Source organism: Acipenser ruthenus, chromosome 5 (genome assembly GCF_902713425.1).
Source record: "Acipenser ruthenus chromosome 5, fAciRut3.2 maternal haplotype, whole genome shotgun sequence".
NCBI lineage: Eukaryota > Metazoa > Chordata > Actinopteri > Acipenseriformes > Acipenseridae > Acipenser > Acipenser ruthenus.
The window spans coordinates 26,365,903-26,389,705 of NC_081193.1; the positions used below are offsets into that span (position 1 = coordinate 26,365,903).

The window sequence follows — 23,803 nt, forward strand, 5'->3', positions numbered from 1 at the left end:
AGAACACTATACCTACTGTCAAGCATGGAGGTGGTAATATCCTTCAGGAAATTTGGTTTAAAAGCACAAATGTACATTCCAACATGACAACGATCCAAAGCACACATCAAAATCTACTTCAGAATGGTTAAAGAAGAATACAATCAAGGTTCTGGAATGGCCTAGTCAAAGTCCCGATCTAAATTCGATTGAGAATCTTTGGTAAGAGTTGAAAAAAGCTGTGCACAAGAGAAGTCCTCGGAATTTGAATGAACTGGAACAATTTTGCATATATATATATAGTGTAACCGGCCGGCACTCACGGTCGTTCGTTTGCCCCTTTAAAAGCAGACCCAGGACACAGGAAATGGAGTTTTAAGCGCTTACGCGCTATTTTTAATAAACAATCAAACACAAAACAAAACCTAACTCTGTTTTGGAGTACTTACTAAACAGGTTATTCCCCTGACTGACTTGCAGGACGGCTAAGCCGTTTACCTGTCACCACAAACACAACACTAACACAGCACTTACTTCATATATGACTGCTCGGAAGCAGAGCACTTCTCTTCTGCTTCCTTCTACTCAGCAGCCTCGTACAGACAAGCTGCACGTCTTAAATACCCTGCACCTGACATTAATTTACAATATAATCAGGTGTGGGTGATAATTAAAAAATAAACAATTAGCAAAACTAATAAAACAATTAACCAAAATGTGCATACATGTTTTCTGCAGGGAGGATATTAACCCCCTCCCTGCTGTGTTACAACAGATATATATATATATATATATATATATATATATATATATATATATACACACACACACACACACACACACATACAGTCAGACAAAAGTATTTGGGCAGTTTAAAGAAAATGAGAAAAACCACAAAGAAAGTGATTTCTATAATTTCTAATTGTTCTATTGAAAGATATCAATTAAAGTAGAGAGTCAGTTTTATCCTAAAACAACAAATTATTACATAACATGCATAACATGAAAAATAACATGCAAAAAACTAATTTCATACTTTGACAAAGGTATTTGGGCACCGTTACATTAGTATTTTGTGTGCCCACCCTTCGCTTCCTTTACAGCTTGCAGTCTTTTTTTGTATATTGAAATACAAAAACTGGTCAAAAAACAGAGAAGGAAACAACAGAAATATAACACATTTTGATAACCTTAAGGCACCAGAATAAGCATTACAGAAACCTATTGACCCAGAAGCAGTGGAATACCAAGAGTACTTCATTGGTAGAAGTTATTTAACCTGACCGCCAGCAGTTTAATAAACAAGCAAACAGTAACATCTATTCATGTCGCCATCTTAAAATGAGTGTGAGGCCTACCTTTTTGGATGAGCTGGGATGTGCTTCGACTCCTCCGTGATGGCAGGCCGACGATCGCCACCACTCTGGCACTCAGGCTGGAGCGGCGCTTCTTCACTCCTGTCCCCAACGTCCCGATGGCCGTGTCCGACTGGCTGCCGTCGTTCCTCTCCAGGTTGTACATCTCCTCGGTCACGCTCGTGCTCTTCGTCATGTTCCTCCCCGAAGTCCGCATCTGTCTGCTGTACATTTTAGAAGTAAATGTACTGTTTGCATCAAAATAAACAGGGAATAAAAAAAAAACAAAAAAAAAAACAAGACGTAATTGTATAATTGGAATAAAAGCCTGGTTCATTCCCAGCCATGGAGGCCACGGTTCTTGCCACTGTGGTTCAATGAGGTGAGGCCTTAGAGGGAGACAACACGCGCTAAATTATATAGGCATGTTCAGTCACACACACACACTCCTCTGTGATTTGTCCCAAATGCAAGGCACAACTGGTAGTGTCCAGTTTTACTGTATATTCCTTTTGAATTGTTTTGGTGAAAATACAAGCCTATCAAACATAAAAGTTACAGACACTTTGCAAACCATATGATTATAAACATGCAATCAAAGAACTGTCCTGGATGAACCTAATACGTATGTTGCATTATCAAAAAAAGAGAAAAAAAAAAATGTCCTCATCCATTACATCTCCTTTACTTTTCTTCCATAGCAGCCTTTCTAGATCCATATAAGAAACAACTATGATGAAATAATAAGAAAAAATAGAAAACATGCAGATAATCTTGGTGCATTATGTCAGTATATTTATTGCTATTGGGCAAATATTACTACGCCTTAGAACTGGTCCCACGAATGTGCTTGATTAAACTGTATAAACTCAAACCAGTTCTCAAGTACTATAAAATGACGCCTCATAAAACAAATTATAATACCAATAAGTATTCTTCAGAGGCTTTTCATTGGGGTAGGTATAGTACAGCTATTTTTGTTTTTATAATTTTTGCCAAGTCCTTTTTAAGTGATAATTCAGGACATGGTATTACTGTATAACTAAGACTATGTCAAGAAAGCTTTTTATATCTCAAATTACTCTGTGATGGCAGAGGTAAACAGGAGAGAGCTTTCTTCAAGTTTTTTCCCCTTTCTTTCAAACTGAAGCTTTATATGAACTGTACAGTGAGATAAAGAACTTCATGCTTTGTTGTACAGTCAGTGGCAGACAATGCATGCTAATATAAATAGATTTTGAGTTTGCAATTACATTACTAATTAGTAAGCTTATCCTACAGGACAAAAATTGTAATTACTATGTCCTTTTATGCTATGTTTTTTTAATAATGCTTTTGTATCTACATACACAAAAGGTTAGCAATGTCAATGTCTCAATAACCAGCTACATATTTTTGCTGCACTGTGTAGTATATCCATGAAAACAACATCGAAAGTGGGATTTTTTTAAAAGTGAACTAGTTAACAAAGCAGCCATCTTTTCTTCAAAAACAGTTTAGAACAGATGTGAAAGTGATAAACACATTTCAGGATAATTATACACAGCACAGTCTCCTTGTAAAAAAAAAAAAAAAGGCTTCTCTTATTGTGGGTCATTAAGGACACTGAACAAACCAAACATATTTAGTTGGGATATATTATGGGATGTAAGATAACTGTGGTAAATAAATGGTTATCACAATATTTTTATTTCTGTAATATTTCACTGTGCTGACAGTATTAAAACGCATTACAGCCTGATAACAGCCTTTAATATAACAACGCGATCCAAAAGACCTTCCTATTGATGAGAAAGTCTCAGTGGGGCTGTTAAGGGGGTGCTAGGTTATTTTTTCCATCCGTGACAACAGGAATATAGATTAAGTTAGTTACTAAAAATGAAAATATTAGGATCTAAATGAAAATAAATCTATTTTTCATTTGGTATGGATACGTCCTGTACATAGGGCCAGATACATTAAGGTCTAAACATACATTAAAACATAAACCAGTCGTTAAGGTATAGAAAGACACCACTTAGATAAAGGAGGGAGTTGTGAAAATTATATTATGTCGTTTCCAGGTAATTGTATTATTGTATTGTACAAATGTACCTTTTGTCTTTGGTCCAATGTTACAGAAACTGCATACAGACTGTGATATATCTGGCCCATAGTCCTCTAATGTAATTGTAAGCATTGTCCACTTGAGTGGAGCTGTCATCAGCACCACTACACCCATTTATAATATACTGTACTCATTAAACTCTAAATCAGTACTGTAAACTGTAATCTGTAATTGCCTCTACAGTTAAGCAGCCCTCCAATTATTGTGTCCTTTTATATCAGTAGTTTTCAACTTTTTTTTTTTAAAACTATACCCCTTCTGTCTGGAGTTTTAATTAAAAGAAAAAAAATCCTCTCTGGGCATCGTTGTCATGGATATACTACACAGTGCAGCAAAGAATATGTAGCTGGTTATTGAGTCATTGACATTGCTAGCCTTTTGTGTACCCCTTTACAATTTTCACTCGACTGAATGGTACTACAGTTGCAATAAAAGGCAAAATAATCTCAACAAATTTCTCTTTTTTCACGTTTATTTTATATATTATTTATGTCACAAAAGTTTGTGACTGTCAAACTGCTGGTTTAGGACAGAATAGTAGGCTTAATTCTAAAAAATGTAATGACGTGTCTTTGGATGCACAGAATTTAAAGTATTTGGATATCTCTTTGGAAACACTCGTATTCACTTTCTATTCAGCAACGTTATTGTAAATAATACAAAATAGGCTGTATTGTAAATGTTTATCACGTTACCACTTACTTCCCATATCAGCATAATTATGTGTGCCATTTAAAATGTTTACATCAGAAACATAAACCACGAGATACAATTACTAACTAACATTGGTAAACTGTTTATTAAAGCCTACATAAAAATGAATTCACTATAACTTTCTGTACTCTTGTGTTTTGTTCCTTGGTTTTTCTTTTGCAAGTAAGAAATGTTTCCATTTCAACCAGGCACTATTATTGTAAATGCAGCCGCGCCTATTAAACACAAAAACCGTAAAAGTATGAGTATTGTGATTATTATTTTTGTTTACCGGAGCATTTACACTTTTTTTAAAAAAAATAAAGTGTGCTTCACTGTTTAGTATCCAATTATACGACAAGTTGAAAAAATGAAAAAGTTAAAGCAGCACAGACCGCTCTCCATACCACTGCTTCACCCACCGAATATCAGAGTGGAAATCCACGCAATCGAAATCACGCATGCGTACAGGTGGAAAGTACAGACGTGATAAATCATGTGTTTTTTTCTTTTTCTTCTGCGGGTCAATTTGAGCTGCTAAACCAGGGGCGGCGCCACGCTTGGACCTGAGGTGCCTGGGCCCACCCAGTTATGGAGCGATTGACAATTAAAAACATTTCATGCCAAACCGTAACAGACTGTAATCCGCTGCGGCGAGTCCAGCTCATCCTTGTGGTTCAAAAATATATCCATCCCACCCACCTCAACAGCGTTGTCATGGTTATATAAAAGAAAAAAAAAAGATTGGTGATTGGACGGCTGAGATATGAGACCTTACGTCTTCGATACTTATAGTATTACAGCGCGTCGGCAGCATACATACAGGAACTTTTCTTTCATTGCAAGGCATGCAAGCAACCAGCTTGTGCAGCTGCCGTTTAGTTATTTTTTACATTTGCAATTAGCTATCTAAGTACCTACACAGGGCAACAGTGTGGAGTAGTGGTTAGGGCTCTGGACTCCTGACTGGAGGGTCGTGAACTTTGAGACATTTCCAATTACAGCACATTCTAAGCATGAGACAATTAGGAGACAATTAGTAAACAATGTGACTTTTGACACAAATCAGCTACTTTGACCACTTTCCCAATAAAGAAAGCCCCACAACTTTACTTGTAAAGTTACCATCTAGTTATTATTATTATTATTATTATTATTATTATTATTATTATTATTCTTTGGCACGCTACTCCTCTTACACCGTTTAAGCTACAAACGCCGTTCAAACTTTAAAACGTGTAGACGGGTCTGGAATAGTGTGCTTGTATACAACTTTTTGATATCTTTTATACTTTTTAAACTATTAAGCTTTGTGTCCACTTTAATGGGACTTTTGTCAACATTCTAAGCTCCCCATTTTTTAAAAACTCCCAGACTTCCAACATTCTATTTACTGTAAATGATGTAACTTTTGACACAAATCAGCTGCTTTGACCACTTTCCCAACAAGTAAGACAAAAAGTTAAAGCACATGGAATCTTCCTCTACTTCTCAGCTACTCAAATATGTTGAAACACAATCATTAACTGAAACAGAAATAGCTGTGTAGGAGGAATAAAACTGGGTGAGGAACAGCCAAACTCAGCTAACAAGGTGAGGTTGCTGAAGACAGTTTACTGTCAAAAGTCATACACCATGGCAAGACTGAGCACAGCAACAAGACACAAGGTAGTTATACTGCATCAGCAAGGTCTCTCCCAGGCAGAAATGTCAAGGCAGACAGGGGTTTCCAGATGTGCTGTCCAAGCCCTTTTGAAGAAGCACAAAGAAACGGGCAACGCTGAGGACCGTAGATGCAGTGGTCGGCCAAGGAAACTTACTGCAGCAGATGAAAGACACATCATGCTTACTTCCCTTCGCAATCGGAAGATGTCCAGCAGTGCCATCAGCTCAGAATTGGCAGAAAACAGTGGAACCCTGGTACACCCATCTACTGTCCGGAGAAGTCTGGTCAGAAGTGGCCTTCATGGAAGACTTGCGGCCAAAAAGCCATACCTCCGACGTGGAAACAAGGCCAAGCGACTCAACTATGCACGAAAACACAGGAACTGGGGTGCAGAAAAATGGCAGCAGGTGCTCTGGACTGATGAGTCAAAATTTGAAATATTTGGCTGTAGCAGAAGGCAGTTTGTTCGCCGAAGGGCTGGAGAGCGGTACATGAATGAGTGTCTGCAGGCAACAGTGAAGCATGGTGGAGGTTCCTTGCAAGTTTTGTGCTGCATTTCTGCAAATGGAGTTGGGGATTTGGTCAGAATTAATGGTCTCCTCAATGCTGAGAAGTACAGGCAGATACTTATCCATCATGCAATACCATCAGGGAGGCATCTGATTGGCCCCAAATTTATTCTGCAGCATGACAACGACCCCAAACATACAGCGAAAATCATTAAGAACTATCTTCAGCGTAAAGAAGAACAAGGAGTCCTGGAAGTGATGGTATGGCCCCCACAGAGCCCTGATCTCAACATCATCGAGTCTGTCTGGGATTACATGAAGAGAGAGAAGCAACTGAGGCTGCCTAAATCCACAGAAGAACTGTGGTTAGTTCTCCAAGATGTTTGGGCCAACCTACCTGCTGAGTTCCTTCAAAAACTGTGTGCAAGTGTACCTAGAAGAATTGATGCTGTTTTGAAGGCAAAGGGTGGTCACACCAAATATTTTGTTAATTGATAAATATGAACTATTAACATGTCTATTTTTGAAAGCATTCTTACTTTACAGCATTTTTTCACACCTGCCTAAAACTTTTGCACAGTACTGTATGCACATTAGTTTAGAGATAATATATAATACCGTAAAAAAAAAAACATAAATTCAAGGCCCTTTTTTACTTTTATTTTCATTTGAATTTCATTTGAATCGTCCTGTTTACCCCCTATGACCCTCAGAAGTACCCCCAGGGGTACGCCTACCCCTGGTTGAAAACCACTGATCTATACAATTGTTCATTACATCATTGATCCACCATGAAAATATGTTGAAATATATTGATCTGAAATAAAAATATATGCATTATACCACCTCTACAGGTGTGTAACGATGTATTTAAAATTTAAGTTGACATTATAGACATTTTTTATTATTCCTTAGCAGACGCCCTTATCCAGGGCGACTTACAATTGTTACAAGATATCACATTATACATTATTTTTACATACAATTACCCATTTATACAGTTGGGTTTTTACTGGAGCAATCTAGGTAAAGTACCTTGCTCAAGGGTACAACAGCAGTGTCCCCCACTGGGGATTGAACCCACAACCCTCCGGTCAAGAGTCCAGAGCCCTAACCACTACTCCACACTGCTGCCCTGACATTATAGTATTATATTATGACCAGGTTGTTACATACACATTACAATAAAATAAATGAACCAATAATACATATGTTAAGAAAGAGTAAATAAAAAACGACAACATTCATATTAACAGGTGAACATTAAACATTTAATGGAGAAGTGACGTGCACTTAATATTGATAAATACGGACAAGACACTGAAAGACACAGAAACACTGAAGTGGAGTTGACAAGACTGTGAATAAACAACGTCACACTAAAATGACATAATTACCAGGATATCTTGATTTGTTAAGGCACATTAAACAATGCAAAAATAAACTATTGAAAGCCGGAGTGCTATCCAGTGAAAGTAATTCAAAACAAAACACAGACTCACCTATTTGGTTTCTGTACCTAAATCATCCACTGCGATGCAAACCTATCTTTAAGAGCAAGCCAACATTAAGACTGGATTGATGTGTAATTTGAGATTTTTCAAGTAAGATTCAGAGAAGTGCATTCCTTGACATATTCCTGTCTCACCTCCTGTATCCTCCTGCTGCCTTCAACAATGTCAACAGAGCAGCTTCAGTTCCCAAAGGCTATCACAGCTCCACTGGCCTTTAGATTTAGCTCCAACTGGTAATGTTGCCTTCCCCTACTGCCGCATGCAGGACTACGTTGTGGTTCTCAGCCCCTGTGGCACTCTCTAATAAGGTGTCTCACCAATACTAATTCTGGAGCTCCCTACATATTTTACAGTTGTGGCAGAAATACAGAGGTCTAATCAATTGATCTGAACAGCAGCAGATCTAATTACTGCCGCCATTTATTAAAATATGAGGTTTTATTTCATATTTTATGCACAGAATTAAAGAGAGTAACATGAACGGTTTGATATTTGATTTTCAGAACCTCGAGGCCTTTATTAATTAATTAAACGTTGACAGTATTTATACAATGTAATAAACTCCACAGTTTGTAGCAGGATTCCAACTGATAACATATACAGGTGTAGTACATTAAGTTATAGTATGCAACAAAAATATTATATAATTTTTGCAAAAATATTCTTAAATTAATAGAAATCTTGTATAATTAAACTCTTGCAGCACATGCTAATGTATGTATGTATGTATGTACAGGCATGTATGTATGCATGTACTGTAATAAATAATTAGTTTGACATTTAAATAATTAATTTGTCTGTATCTGTCTTTTCCTTTCTCTTAAAGTAATTATGCTTTCAGATCAAAACATACATGCAACTTACAAATGATACACAATCTCTTATGATGGTTCTTTGGTTTACAGATCAGTATTCTGCTGTGTAATCCCAACTAATTAATCACACTTTGTCACACAAGGCTTTAAACAAGAGTTCCTGAATACACTGGTAATTTGAATCATGAACCATGAACCATGAATTGTGAAATGCAGTGCTTCATTTAGAGGTAGAAACAACAATAGTTACCCTGTGCATAAAGGTTTTCATTATTTATTATTTAATGGAAAACAAAAAGCCACTACACTGCAGCAAAGCTTTATTTAAATGTAGCATTTTCCAGGTAAACTGTGCTGCCTGAAATAACAATTCTGAAATAGCCCTTGGATAGCCCTGTTACTTAAGAGAACTATTATTATCACCCAAACGGCAGCTCCAGTAATGATGGTACTGTGCAATCCATTACATTATATTACACAAAACCTAAATAGATTATGAAAAACAAGTAAAACAGAATAGAGTATAAGATACCACATTCTACTGATCTTGGTTTCTTTATTACCAATATTCAACTACTGTATATCTTATTAGATCTATATTAACCTATCACTTGATCACAGTATTCTTTAAATGCTTTGATCACTGCTGTTTTTTAGTAATTGATGTTATTTACAATGGTCTGGAATGGAATGGTAATAATGCTCAACATAACTCTAAAATGCCGGTCAATTAATTGCAGTTTAATGCCCCAAAACACAATAATGTTTTTATTTTTCTTTTAAATTTAGACCTACAGCATATCTCTAGCTTTATTGCACACATGGTATAGTAGTTGACTTGCGTGTGTACATCAGATTTCTCATTTCTCCAAGTTAAGCATAAGAGATTCCTAATAACTAACCTACAGTATGTGGTTCCACTTTCCAATTTGGAACAGCTACTGTATTTTACCCATCACAGAGCAGAATTAAATAATACAATTTGTTCACATACTTACTGTGAGCCTTATAACCAGTTATATGACCCAACATATGCTTAAAGTTGATTAATGCTTGTAATAATAATAATAATAATAATAATAATAATAATAATAATCTGTTACCAGGGGGTACTACTACCAGTAAAATATGTGTAAAATATTTATTGCAAAATAATTTGTTTAACAAATTGTCCCTCAGAGTCCTTCCCAACTTCAGTTTGTGTGTGGTGTCGTGGGGACAAACGAACAAATAGCTATGGGAACCAAACCCAACTCTCAAACCCATAAGAACATAAGAACATAAGAACATAAGAAAGTTTACAAACGAGAGGAGGCCATTCGGCCCATCTTGCTCGTTTGGTTGTTAGTAGCTTATTGATCCCAGAATCTCATCAAGAAGCTTCTTGAAGGATCCCAGGGTGTCAGCTTCAACATCATTACTGGGGAATTGGTTCCAGACTCCCACAATTCTCTGTGTAAAAAAAGTTTTTGTTTATGCTTTTGGAAGAAAGTACTGTACTTAATTGATCAAGAGCTCGTCAAGCACAGCTGTGCTCTTTTCTGCAAAACCAGCGGAGATGCCTTTTTTATTTTCCTGCACTGCTAAATACAGAGGTGATGATCTGCAGAACCATGACGGTTGATCAAAACATTTGGGTGATCTTCTGACCAGAAGGCTGGTGGGAACGACTTGAGTGGTTTCCAAGTGACTGGATTGAAAATGTACGCAAGTCGTTCGGTATCGGTGGAAAAACGAGTTGCGGTCGCACTGTGGCGTTTGGGGATACGAATTGTACTATATTGTTTTATTTAAGTTGCAAAACCAAAAATACTTTTTTTTTTCTTACAACAAAATATCATACAACTGTACTTTGATTAAATAAAAAAAGTATATTACATGTATGCACTATTTACCATTGTTATGAATTTACTATTCATCAATATTACCAAATCAATATTATCATCTCAATTTAAGACAGATTTCCAATTATGCCACTATTAATTTCATTGCATTTCTCTGCCCTTCTAGTGTGCTCATGCTTTGTTCTTTGTGAAATGTCCCTGTGGCTTACCCCAGTTTTGGACTGCTATTTCTATGTGTCTTTAAAACATATCAATAAAGTTTAAACGATATCCTATATTCAACAGGATGTTTTTGTTTCTTATTGTTTCACAACACGTCCTTGTCTTGATGGAATCTCACATAACCCACTCATGTCTTATTCTAAACAGATATGATTTGACTATTGGGATAGCCTTAAGGAAATGTAATATAATTCAAAATGTACTGTTTAGAGATATACCAAGCAAAGTAAATCAGCGTATTTTGAACACATCGCTAAAATACATTGAACCAAGTTCAGAAAAACATAATCTAAGATCTGCTACGATAATTTTCAGATCACAAACCTGCCAGAACATATTAAAAATAATGACGTGTGATCTGTGAATGTGTCCCACGAGACACTGCTGTACCGATGCTGGCTACTGCTGAAGCTGTCAGATGAACAAGGCCTCCATTCTACCTACATGTTACTATACTCAACAGACCTTCAGTGTTTAAGCAGTCATGGCTAGCCACACTGCCTGCAGGGAAACACAGACGCTTAATCATCATGCTGTAAAATCAAGTTAATTTCATTACACTGCCTGACCACATTAATGACTCAGATAATTCAGTACTATTAAAGGCTGGTAAAATTAAAACGCATTATGACATAACCAAAACATTGAGCAGTCAGGCACCAAACAAAGTCATCATCCTTCCATATTTCTGGGCTACATAATAATATACTTAAGGTTTCACAACCCCCAATTAGTACTTATCATAAATAATTATTAAATGTAAAATTGCAATGGGACTTTGCAGGTGGGAGCAGCGCAGGTTGGTGGTTCAGTCAGGCAGCGGGACAGGGAGGAAGACACTGGGGTGAGGCAACAGGGCGCGACAGCTGACCTTTACCTCAAGTCACCAGCGACTGAATGCCGCCTCTTCCTCAGGTCTTCTGTACAGCGCTTCTTTACCGAGTGTTCATGCTTTTCTTCTACCTTCTCATTTAACTCCCATGATATCCGCCTCTCTCTTTTCTCCTCACCTTTGTAGCTTTCTAAGGACTTTGACCTTTTCACAGCACAGCATGCAGGCATGCAATTTTAAATTTAAAAAACAACAAAGAAATACACAAAACATAAAATAAAATGTATAATTTAAACTAATAGACGAAAGGCATTTAATTACTACTCCTGAGGATTACTAAGGTACATGATTCATAAGGTGTAATAAATAATACAGGTAAAAATGAATAAGGGATTTTTTTTTTTTGTTACGTCATAACTACAAAGTTCTAGTTTAAAGTGATATCAGGTTTGCCTAATTCTCAGGGGATCCAACCCAGTATTGCACTACTACAGAGTCAAACAGCCAGAAATTGTCAATCTCAGATGTACGGAACCCCTAAATGGACATTATGAAAACAAGAATACTATCTCGTGCTCACCAGATACTATCTCATGAGCGGGAGTGAATATCTTGCTGACTGCAGCAGACACCCGTTGTTCTCGGTGGATAGGTTAGGAGACAATCACCGTATTTTCCTCATGGCATAACAACTATGAAAAAATGATGTGCTTTTAGACTCATGCTGTTTTAATGTCAATACATTGTTTATTGCATCCAATTGTATTCTCTTACTGTCTGGAATATTTCACCCGGTTACGAAAGCAAATGCGAAAGGAGTAATCTGAATCATGTTTCATGATTTACAATTGAATTATCTCGATTTATCATGAAGACAAATACGCACATATATGCCATTTACATTATCCAGTAGGCTACGTCATACAACAGTTTATAGCTTCTGAAGACTAACTCGCAAGAGAAAGTAAATTGAGTCACGTGTGTCTCAGTGATTTGAGAATTATTATTGGGACTGACACATTGATGATCAAGCCCGATCCTGCTTTTGTTCTCAGAAAGTGGGTGCAACTGCAACGCAAAATGATGGTTCATCTACGAAAATGACAGTATTGCAAAGACAGAGAAAGAAATTACAAAAGAAGAGAAAATCAAACAAGGCTACCACAATCTCTTACAGTATTATGCACTAACCCCGGTGTAGTTAGTTTGATATTGGGTATCCACATGGACATTCAATATTCGCGCATTCACTGCATTCTACATCAAATAATATCTCATAGCTCCTATGTACAAACTCGCAAAGCAATGCCATTTCACCTCATGAAAGTCTTGGTGGTAATGGGTCATTTAAGTCATGTCTCAATGATTTGCGAGTAATCTCTAGTTATGCACACGTAATACTCATAGATATTCACTGTCCATTGTACAGTACAGCTGGCTACATCATATAATGGTTCATAGCTCCTACATACAAACTCGCAAAAGAATGCTACTTCACCACATGAAAGATGTCATGTTATGGAGTAAATTAAGTCATGTCCCATTGACTTGCGAGCTATTCATCTCTAGTCAGCAAGAGATAGTGTATATATATCTATATATCTATCTATATCTGTATATATCTATCTATATCTATATCTATATATATATATATATTTTTTTTTTTTTTTCACAATGTCCCTTTAGGGGTTCCATACAGTTGGGTATGTGTACATTAATTTATTATACATTAGTGTATATGACAAAATAATGCTTGATTCATCTCAACTGAAACAGAAAAATGCATTGTGTTCTCACGGAAAAATTTGGGAAGCGAAATATTATCCTGTCAGTCTTTGCAGAACCTTGATGCTTACCCAAAACGTCAACTAATTTCAAAAATAATAATAATAACTATAATAATAATAATTATGATTTAAAACCCTAAAAGTTACAACTTTTTCTGTTAACAATATATACAATACATTATTATATTATTAACAGAAATTGCTTTCTAATTATTTGCCAGAATTCATATGCAAATTAAAAGATGAAATTCAGACATGCAATTGCTAAACAAAACTGCTTTAATTGACTTGCTTCTTGCATGGATTTTAAGGCAGCTCTCAGGTAGGACTTACCTGACTCTGCCTCGGGGACGCTCGGATTGCACTGACATGTAGCTTGTGCTACTGAGGCGAGAGGCACTGCTGGTACGAGAAATGGCTGACACATCGCTGATATCACTGTCCGTGGATTTAGTGGACATATTGTCACAGCTTCTGCGCTGTTCTTTATATAACTGACGGAGAAAAAAGAAAAGAAAAACACACATAAATATTGGTTTGTATAGTAGGGAGAGTTAACCATTCTATTACAAGGAAGGAACTGTGTGAACCATTAGCCTACATCAGTATATAAATTAATGTTATGCAAGACATTTAGGCTACCATTGATAAATACTGTATTTATTTATCAGTTACAGTACTTTGAAAACAAAAAGCTATGTCTTTCTTAATTGTATCATCAGAAACGTTTTATTTATGCTAGCCTACATTGAAATATCGGTAATACCCAATATGTAACATGTAAAATAATAATAATCTTTATTTTATAAAGCTCTACATACAAAGCATCTCAAAGCGCTGTATAGTTTAAAACAACAGCACCAAAATCAACAAACAAAACAGGCAGCAATTACACAAGCATATATATATATATATATATATATATATATATATATATAGATAGATATATTTTCACACAACACACTTAAAATAGAAATTGTGTAGATCACATGAAACCTAACAATGATAAAATGCCTGTACATAGATGTGTTTTTAGTTTTTTTTAAAAGCATCAATGGTTGCTGTTATTAATAAAATAAATACTTACAGCTAGGAATCCTATATGTTTCCACATTGCCAGAAAGATCATGTAAATGTATTTTTGTAAGTTCCATTTATGTTACATATTAAGTTGCATATCCTTAAAAACACTATAATATTAATTCACATATACCGGTAGCTAACTTCTGTTTTAAACTTGAAATTTCAAAATTGTGTCATCCTGGTTTTATAGGAGTGGTTCACTTAGTACTGAGCCCTCACGTTAGACTTTAACGAAAAAAATAAGCAAACCGAAATGTAAAGATTGGATGATTTTTTTTTTTTTAAATACCCACAACCAAACAACAACACATGCAGACTGCTGAAACATTTACACGTGTCTCCTGAACATTATTAGAAATGACACGACAACATTGTAATGTTTTGAACAAAGTTGTTATTGAAGCAAGTAGTAACATTACATTGTAACATTCTGTTTTGAACTGAAGGATTACATGTTGAAAATATACCAAACTGTTGAAAACAATGTATAGCGCTGTATAGACAACTTTTTCTTTGGTGTCTGCATGTTTATTTCCCATTACCGACAGAGTGCATGCTATTACACTATGTAACACAATTTTTGTTCCTGGGTAGTAAGTGTTATTTCCTAATTGCTTATGCCTCAAAGATTTACCTATTTCCAATGAGAAAACGGGCGAATTTGTGTCTTTTCGTTCACATAAAGTCAGAAAAAAACAACATATGAATCCAAATTAACATGTATTTATACCAAAGTAATACAAAAATGACTACAAAAGATTTAGAAGTGAGTAGTTTTTCGAGATTTACGATTATACTGTAACGAATCAGCCCCCAAATGTAGTCTCCCATCATGTTCTCGTTATACTGTCCTTGGTAGCGGCGTTCAAAGTCCAGTATATCCTGGTGGAAGCGCTCGCCTTGCTCCTCCGAGTACGCTCCCATGTTCTCCTTGAATTTATCAAGATGAGCATCAAGGATATGGACTTTGAGGGACATCCTACAGCCCATTGTGCCATAGTTCTTCACCAGAGTCTCAACCAGCTCCACATAGTTTTCGGCCTTGTGATTGCCCAGGAAGCCCCGAACCACTGCGACAAAGCTGTTCCAAGCCGCTTTCTCCTTACTAGTGAGCTTCTTGGGGAATTCATTGCATTCCAGGATCTTCTTTATCTGTGGTCCGACGAAGACACCGGCTTTGACCTTTGCCTCAGACAGCTTGGGGAAGAAGTCTTGAAGGTACTTGAAGGCTGCCGACTCCTTATCTAGAGCTCTGACAAATTGTTTCATAAGGCCCAATTTGATGTGCAGTGGTGGCATCAGCACCTTCCGGGGGTCCACCAGTGGCTCCCACTTGACGTTGTTCCTCCCCACAGAGAACTCGGTCCGCTGTGGCCAGTCCTGCCTGTGGTAGTGCGCCTTGGTGTCCCTGCTGTTCCAAAGGCAAAGATAGCAGGGAAACTTGGTAAAATTCGCCTTGGAGACCCATCAGGAATGCCACCATTTTAAAGTCTCAAAATGCTTGCAGCCTCTTGATGCCATCTCACAAAAATGCAGATATGTATCCACTTAGGCAGCTGGAACTAAACTGAACTGGTGGGCTTAAGGCCCCTGTATTTATACTACTATTTATATTACTGGAAAGTTCTACAAAGTTCTAGAAGTTACTCCAAGTTTACTCAGCACTGAATCTATCTGGAATGTTCTGGAAAATAGGTAAATTTCAAAATATCACTGTCCTGGTCACAAAAGCAAAGTTTGTGGGGAATAATAGCCATTTTCTATACTTTTGAGGCATAAGCAATTAGGAAATAACACTTACTACCCAGGAACCAAAAAGAAAATTGTTACACAGTGTTATTATTATTATTATTATTATTATTATTATTATTATTATGTATTAATGTATTTATTTAGTGGCAGACGGCATCACAAAATTTCACATTAAAAAAAAAAAATCACAATACAGTTAAACTTTTACATTAGCTGATGAGTATTTTTTCAGTCAGCAGACACATTTTGCATACGTCCGCGATACACTATTTATATATTTTATTTAGACTTTAACAACAAAAAATAAAAGACTACCTACATTTTTAATCAGTATAGTATAATCAGTTCTTCTTTGTGAATCTCGTATGCACGGTAACCACTTCTACCAATAAACATCTACCATAAATGTCAGTTACACCCAGTTGAAGCAGGTGTAACTTTCAACATCTAAACTACTGTTTTACGACGTCTACATACTCTGAAAATCACACGTAAAAATGTTAATGAGGTCAAAAAACAATAGACGCCATCAGACGAAAATCGCTCTTACACTAGACTTCAGTCCAAACGCCTAAAAATCTGAGTTACACCATCTAAAGTCCTTGAAAATCTACCCCATTATGTGCACATTTGGATTTGGATTCAATCAACACATGAGGAACAAATTAGCAGTTGGCAAACTTTTTCCCTCCAGCTAAATTTCCCTCCAGCTAAAAATACGATGGAAATTGGACCTAAGTTAGTTTTGTTGTCCACATATGATTTCGAGCAAATCAGAAACATGGGGGACTTCAGGGTACAATGGCACAGTGACCAATCCAGTTTGTAGATGTATCATTAGTACCTCTCGCTTCGTCTTCACCTCTTGCTCTAGTTCTTGACTCGAGCTGGACATCGTGGCTAATGCGTAGGAATGTACTTTCATTTGCATCTGTCGTGCTCGCTCTTCTACTGCTAGGGCTGAAACAGTGGAGAAGACTAGCATCAAATAAACAGCTTACTACAATTTACCATGAAGAAATCAGTTACAGCATGCACGCCGAAAGCATGGCAAAGCAAGCAAAATATATGACAAAGAATAGTGGATGAATACCATAATGTACATCCAATAAAGGCTTGGAAACTAACGAGACATGAATAGAAATAGAAATGCAGAAATATCATATTTTAATTTAAGATCCTGCTTTAACACAGCAAGGCTGTGATAAAAATGTGTTTTTGAAGAGGTATACATTGAGTAAAGCTTTTTAAGAGTGTTTTGAAACATTCTATAAGAGTGCATTGGAACACAATAAACTTAAAATCCTCTTTAGTTCAGAAAAGGTTATTTAAACAGACTTTAAATGAAGTTAATGTTTTGTGTATTGCATTCAATACAAAAAAGAAAATGAAGGAGTAGCAGTGAAAGCAGTGTATGCCTGTGGTTCATGTGAAACATTGGAAAAAACAAAATCAATATTTTATCTTTTATGGGAAATTAATTGACACAGTTCAGTTTCAAACACATTAAGCAGTGAGTCATCTTCACCTAATATAAACACCTACCATTAGAACCACTGCTGCTAATCCAATAGCCAGAAGAAACATGAGTCATATGCTGTGTTTTTTCAAGACATTCAGTGATAAACATTAACCCCATGCAAGCACAGATGCTTCAGTTTGTCATACTTAATGTACTCTTGCTTCCGCTCACTGAATTGATTGAACACAATTAAATGTGTCATCATTTCTGCCATCTCTTGATTTGCAATGGAAACTTTACTGCAGAAAACTTGCATGCATAGTGTTTTTAAAGTCTTTAATCATTTAAACAAGAGAATCGTTTTTAGGGCAGCTAACGACATTGTCGTGTATACTAAAGCCATTTGCACTAAGATAACGGGAACTTCTAGTTGCTTATGACCAGATTAGCATTTACTTAGCTTCCCCTTTATCTGTAAAGCACAATGAGAAATATCATGATAAAATTGAACTTAACACGAGCAAACTGAATGAGAGTAGCAGGAGAATCTCCAAGTCTTCTGTAACCCTTGCCATCCACCTCCTTACCTGAGATGTCAGTGCATACCTTGCTCTACACTGCTGCTCTTCGCAGGGACCTGTGGGAGCTGCCTTCCTCTGCGTCCTGATGAGGGAGTTCCCGTAGGGGGCAACTGAGACAAGCTGCCTTGTTGATGTGCTCTATTTGGGTGTAACAAAACAAAACAAGGACGTTAAGCGTGTTCTATCAACTTATTTAATCGTCAAAACGAATAATACCTTACAATACATTGTTCCATTGCTTCACTTACCCTAAATAGTGGAAAAAACACACTTCTAACTGACAATATCCAATGCTATATATATATATACAGACGTGCTCAAATTTGTTGGTACCCCTCCACAAAAAACAAAGAATGCACAATTTTCTCTGAAATAACTTGAAACTGACAAAAGTAATTGGCATCCACCATTGTTTATTCCATATTTAATCGAAATCAGACTTTGCTTTTGATTTTTTTATTCAACATAATATTGTAAATAATAAAACAAATGAAAATGGCATGGACAAAAATGATGGGACCGCTAACCTAATATTTTGTTGCACAACCTTTAGAGGCAATCACTGCAATCAAACGGTTTCTGTAGCTCTCAATGAGACTTCTGCACCTGTTAACAGGTAGTTTGGCCCACTCTTCCTGAGCAAACTACTCCAGCTGTCTCAGGTTTGATGGGTGCCTTCTCCAGACTGCAAGTTTCAGTTCTTTCCATAGATGTTCGATAGGATTCAGATCAGGACTCATAGAAGGCCACTTCAGAATAGTCCAATGTTTTATTCTCATCCATTCTTGGGTGCTTTTAGCTGTGTGTTTTGGGTCATTATCCTGTTGGAGGACCCATGACCTGCGACTGAGACAGAGCTTTCTGACACTGGGCAGTACGTTTCGCTCCAGAATGCCTTGATAGTCTTGAGATTTGGTTATGGTGTTCTTTTCTTTGAAAGCTTCATTTTTTCGTCTGTGAACATAGAGCTGATGTGACTTGCCAAAAAGCTCCAGTTTTGACTCATCTGTCCAAAGGACATTCTCCCAGAAGGATTGTGGCTTGTCAATATGCATTTTAGCAAATTCCAGTCTGGCTTTTTTATGTTTTTCTTTCAAAAGTGGAGTCCTCCTGGGTCTTCTTCCATGGAGCCCACTTTCGCTCAAAAAGCGACGGATGGTGCGATCAGAAACTGACGTACCTTCACCTTAGAGTTCTGCTTGTATCTCTTTGGCAGTTATCCTTGGTTCTTTTTCTACCATTCGCACTATCCTTCTGTTCAATCTGGGGTCGATTTTCCTCTTGCGGCCGCGCCCAGGGAGGTTGGCTACAGTTCCATGGACCTTAAACTTCTTAATAATATTTGCAACTGTTGTCACAGGAACATCAAGCTGCTTGGAGATGGTCTTGTAGCCTTTACCTTTACCATGCTTGTCTATTATTTTCTTTCTGATCTCTTCAGACAACTCTCTCCTTTGCTTTCTCTGGTCCATGTTCAGTGTGGTGCACACAATGATACCAAACAGCACAGTGACTACTTTTCTCCATTTAAATAGGCTGAATGACTGATTACAAGATTGGAGACATGTGTGATACTAATTAAATAAACTAATTAGTTTGAAATATCACTATAATCCAATTATTTATTATCTTTTCTAAGGGGTACCAACAAATGTGTCCAGGCCATTTTAGAATATCTTTGTAGAATAAGCAATAATTAATCTCTTTTCACAGCTTCTTTGCTTTATTCTATGACATACCAAAGGCATGCAAGTATACATGATAAAATAGCTTTTAATTTCATCACTTTTCAGGAGGAATGAAGCATTATTTCAATGAGCTGTAAGGGTACCAACAAATTTGAGCACGTCTGTATATATATATATATATATATATATATATATGTGTGTGTGTATGTGTGTGTTTTTTTTTGTTAATATGATTAAAGTAATTAATAACGTCTTTACATGTACAGTATCAGTAAAATGATGAAGCAATCTATGAAAAAGTAATCACCATGAAAACAATAACCTTAAATTCACCACCAGCAAAACACATTGACAAATCAAAGCTTTAAAACCAAGGGCCACCATACGCACTACCGTAGTTTCCTTAAATCCTTTTAATGATACAATTCTTTCAATGATGTATCATTAGCAGGAAAGGTGCGGAGATGGGAAAACTGAACACTGCGGTAAAGGGACTATACAAAACAGTACTACTGTACTAGATCAATAGAAAAGTGGCTATGGTACACTCCACACTCATTGAGGCACAACACCAAACAAGGGAGCTACATGAAATACCACCTGTCCAGCAGGGGGGAGACTGGAGCAGACCCTCCAGGGGCCGTCTGATAGACAGAGCGCAAGTGCCTGACACTAGGGCGCTCGCTCGACCGGGAGCGAGTGTGGTTTCTCTGTGTAACACTAAGCTCATCAGCGGTCCTCAGGCTTGGAGGAAGCACTCTTCTAATTGGAGTCGGCAGCACTCTAGGTACAGGTTCAAAAAAGATCTGCAGTCACATCTTTTCATAAAAGAAATCTACAGCCTTTAAAGTCTTTATACTGAACTTCAAATCGCAGGTAATTGAAGATAGGTAATTTTAGGTCAAACAAGAGGAAACAATTTTAAAATGGTTCCATTCAATTATATTTCAATTGAAAATTATATATATATAAACAGTACTGTGCAAAAGTTTTAGGCAGGTGTGAAAAAATGCTGTAAAGTAAGAATGCTTTCAAAAATAGACATGTTTATAGTTTATATTTATCAATTAACAAAATGCAAAGTGAGTGAACAGAAGAAAAATCTACATCAAATCAATATTTGGTGTGACCACCGTTTGCCTTCAAAACAGCAACAATTCTTCTAGGTACACTTGCACACAGTTTTTGAAGGAACTTGGCAGGTAGGTTGGCCCAAACATCTTGGAGAACTAACCACAGTTCTTCTGTGGATTTAGGTAGCCTCAGTTGCTTCTCTCTCTTCATGTAATCCCAGACAGACTCGATGATGTTGAGATCAGGGCTCTGTGGGGGTCATACCATCACTTCCAGGACTCCTTGTTCTTCTTTACGCTGAAGATAGTTCTTAATGACTTTCGCTGTATGTTTGGGGTCGTTGTCATGCTGCAGAATAAATTTGGGGCCAATCAGGTGCCTCCCTGATGGTATTGCATGATGGATAAGTATCTGCCTGTACTTCTCAGCATTGAGGAGACCATTAATTCTGACCAAATCCCCAACTCCATTTGCAGAAATGCAGCCCCAAACTTGCAAGGAACCTCCACCATGCTTCACTGTTGCCTGCAGACACTCATTCGTGTACCGCTCTCCAGCCCTTCGGCGAACAAACTGCCTTCTGCTACAGCCAAATATTTCAAATTTTGACTCATCAGGCCAGAGCACCTGCTGCCATTTTTCTGCACCCCAGTTCCTGTGTTTTCGTGCATAGTTGAGTCGCTTGGCCTTGTTTCCACGTCGGAGGTATGGCTTTTTGGCCACAAGTCTTCCATGAAGGCCACTTCTGACCAGACTTCTCCGGACAGTAGATGGGTGTACCAGGGTCCCACTGTTTTCTGCCAATTCTGAGCTGATGGCACTGCTGGGCATCTTCCGATTGCGAAGGGAAGTAAGCATGATGTGTCTTTCATCTGCTGCAGTAAGTTTCCTTGGCCGACCACTGCGTCTACGGTCCTCAACGTTGCCCGTTTCTTTGTGCTTCTTCAAAAGAGCTTGGACAGCACATCTGGAAACCCCTGTCTGCCTTGAAATTTCTGCCTGGGAGAGACCTTGCTGATGCAGTATAACTACCTTGTGTCTTGTTGCTGTGCTCAGTCTTGCCATGGTGTATGACTTTTGACACTAAACTGTCTTCAGCAACCTCACCTTGTTAGCTGAGTTTGGCTGTTCCTCACCCAGTTTTATTCCTCCTACACAGCTGTTTCTGTTTCAGTTAATGATTGTGTTTCAACCTACATATTGAATTGATGATCATTAGCACCTGTTTGGTATAATTGTTTAATCATACACCTGACTATATGCCTACAAAATCCCTGACTTTGTGCAAGTGTACCTAGAAGAATTGATGCTGTTTTGAAGGCAAAGGGTGGTCACACCAAATATGGATTTGATTTAGATTTTTCTTCTGTTCACTCACTTTGCATTTAGTTAGTTGATAAATATAATCTATTAACATGTCTATTTTTGAAAGCATTCTTACTTTACACCATTTTTTCACACCTGCCTAAAACTTTTGCACAGTACTGTGTATATATATATATATATATATATATATATATATATATATATATATATATATATATATACACACACACATTGGGATGCATGTCAATACCTAATAACACACCTGAACTTAAATTTGTTCCAACCTCTGCATCTGCAAAACCTTTAAACAAGGAAGTTTGCAAAATGAATTACGTTTCACCATCAGGATAGATGCCTGGGGGCTTATATTAACATTTTTTTACATATATTTCTAAAAAAAGATTCATACATTTTCACCACATGCGTATGTTTTAAAGCCATACAATACTGACATTGCATTTTGTATTCTACTGACTAAGAAACTCTGCTCTTTGACTGTAACTTATCTGCAGAAGCAGTTCAGCTTAAATAAAACAAAAAAAGGACCAAACTTGAATAGACAGTTACTGTGGTAAATCAAAGCATAACTGCTTACATTTGAATTTAAATGAAAAATATATTCAGTAGGCTTTACACTTAGGGGCAGATTAAATCTAGTTTGCATATTTATCATGTACCAGATCAAATGATTGACATTAGCAATGTTTTTAAATGAATATATGTTTGTGTTAATGTTTGATGGTTTTTATGAAAACTATATATACACAACATGAATATTGTTATACTGCTGGACCATTTATACAATATTCTATGCACAACAGCCTATTCAAACTTGCTTTACAAAACATAAGAAGCCTGAGGACGCCAGTTTCAAGCACAATGCCTTACAGCTCTACTCCTTTTGCCAACACAGACACCCCCACAAAGCCTTCCTTATTCAGAGGTTCTGTTTCAATAAACAGGAGGCTGTGTGGTCCAGTGGTTAAAGAAATGGGCTTGTAACCAGGAGGTCCCCCGTTCAAATCCCACCTCAGCCACTGACTCATTGTGTGACCCGGAGCAAGTCACTTAACCTCCTTGTGCTCCGTCGTTCGGGTGAGACGTAATTGTAAGTGACTCTGCAGCTCATGCATAGTTCACACACCCTAGTCTCTGTAAGTCGCCTTGGGTAAAGGCGTCTGCTAAATAAACAAATAATAACAAGCAAGCAATATGATCTTTGCTACCTCTTAAGAGTTGATCTACACCCCAGGTGGAGGTGGAATCACCAACTATCTACTGAAACAAAAGTGCCTAAGTGATTATGCTCATTTTTGCAAGCATGTCATTCCAGACCACAGTGGGAGAGACGCTGTGGGTGCTTGCACTCTTATAATGAAACAGCCAATAAACTCGAAATTGGAGAAAAAAAATAATCTGGATGACTGACGGAAAAACAATAAATTAATTTGTTTTGCACTCGTTAGCTGATGTGAGGGATTTAGATTTGGTAGGACGTGGTAGGTTATGCATAT

The 23,803-nt window shown here is 37.2% G+C and overlaps 1 protein-coding gene across 42 annotated transcripts in view; it reads right to left on the reverse strand.

Annotated features, from left to right (window-relative positions):
- The window catches only part of LOC117402495 (regulating synaptic membrane exocytosis protein 1-like), a 147,159-nt gene that overhangs the window by 15,947 nt on the left and 107,409 nt on the right, over window positions 1-23,803 (reverse strand). For 15 of the 42 annotated variants that reach the window (XM_034003705.3, XM_059023907.1, XM_034003706.3 and 12 more), the window contains 4 exons: window positions 18,227-18,339; window positions 17,003-17,118; window positions 13,657-13,817; window positions 1,338-1,582 (listed from right to left, as the gene is read on the reverse strand). In XM_034003705.3, coding sequence (XP_033859596.1) covers window positions 1,338-1,582; window positions 13,657-13,817; window positions 17,003-17,118; window positions 18,227-18,339 — 635 coding nt within the window. Of the gene's footprint in view, window positions 1-1,337; window positions 1,583-4,556; window positions 11,521-11,581; window positions 11,741-13,656; window positions 13,818-17,002; window positions 17,119-18,226; window positions 18,340-20,489; window positions 20,673-23,803 lie in introns of those variants that run through there. The other 27 variants (XM_059023891.1, XM_034003697.3, XM_034003696.3 and 24 more) reach the window with 8 other exon arrangements.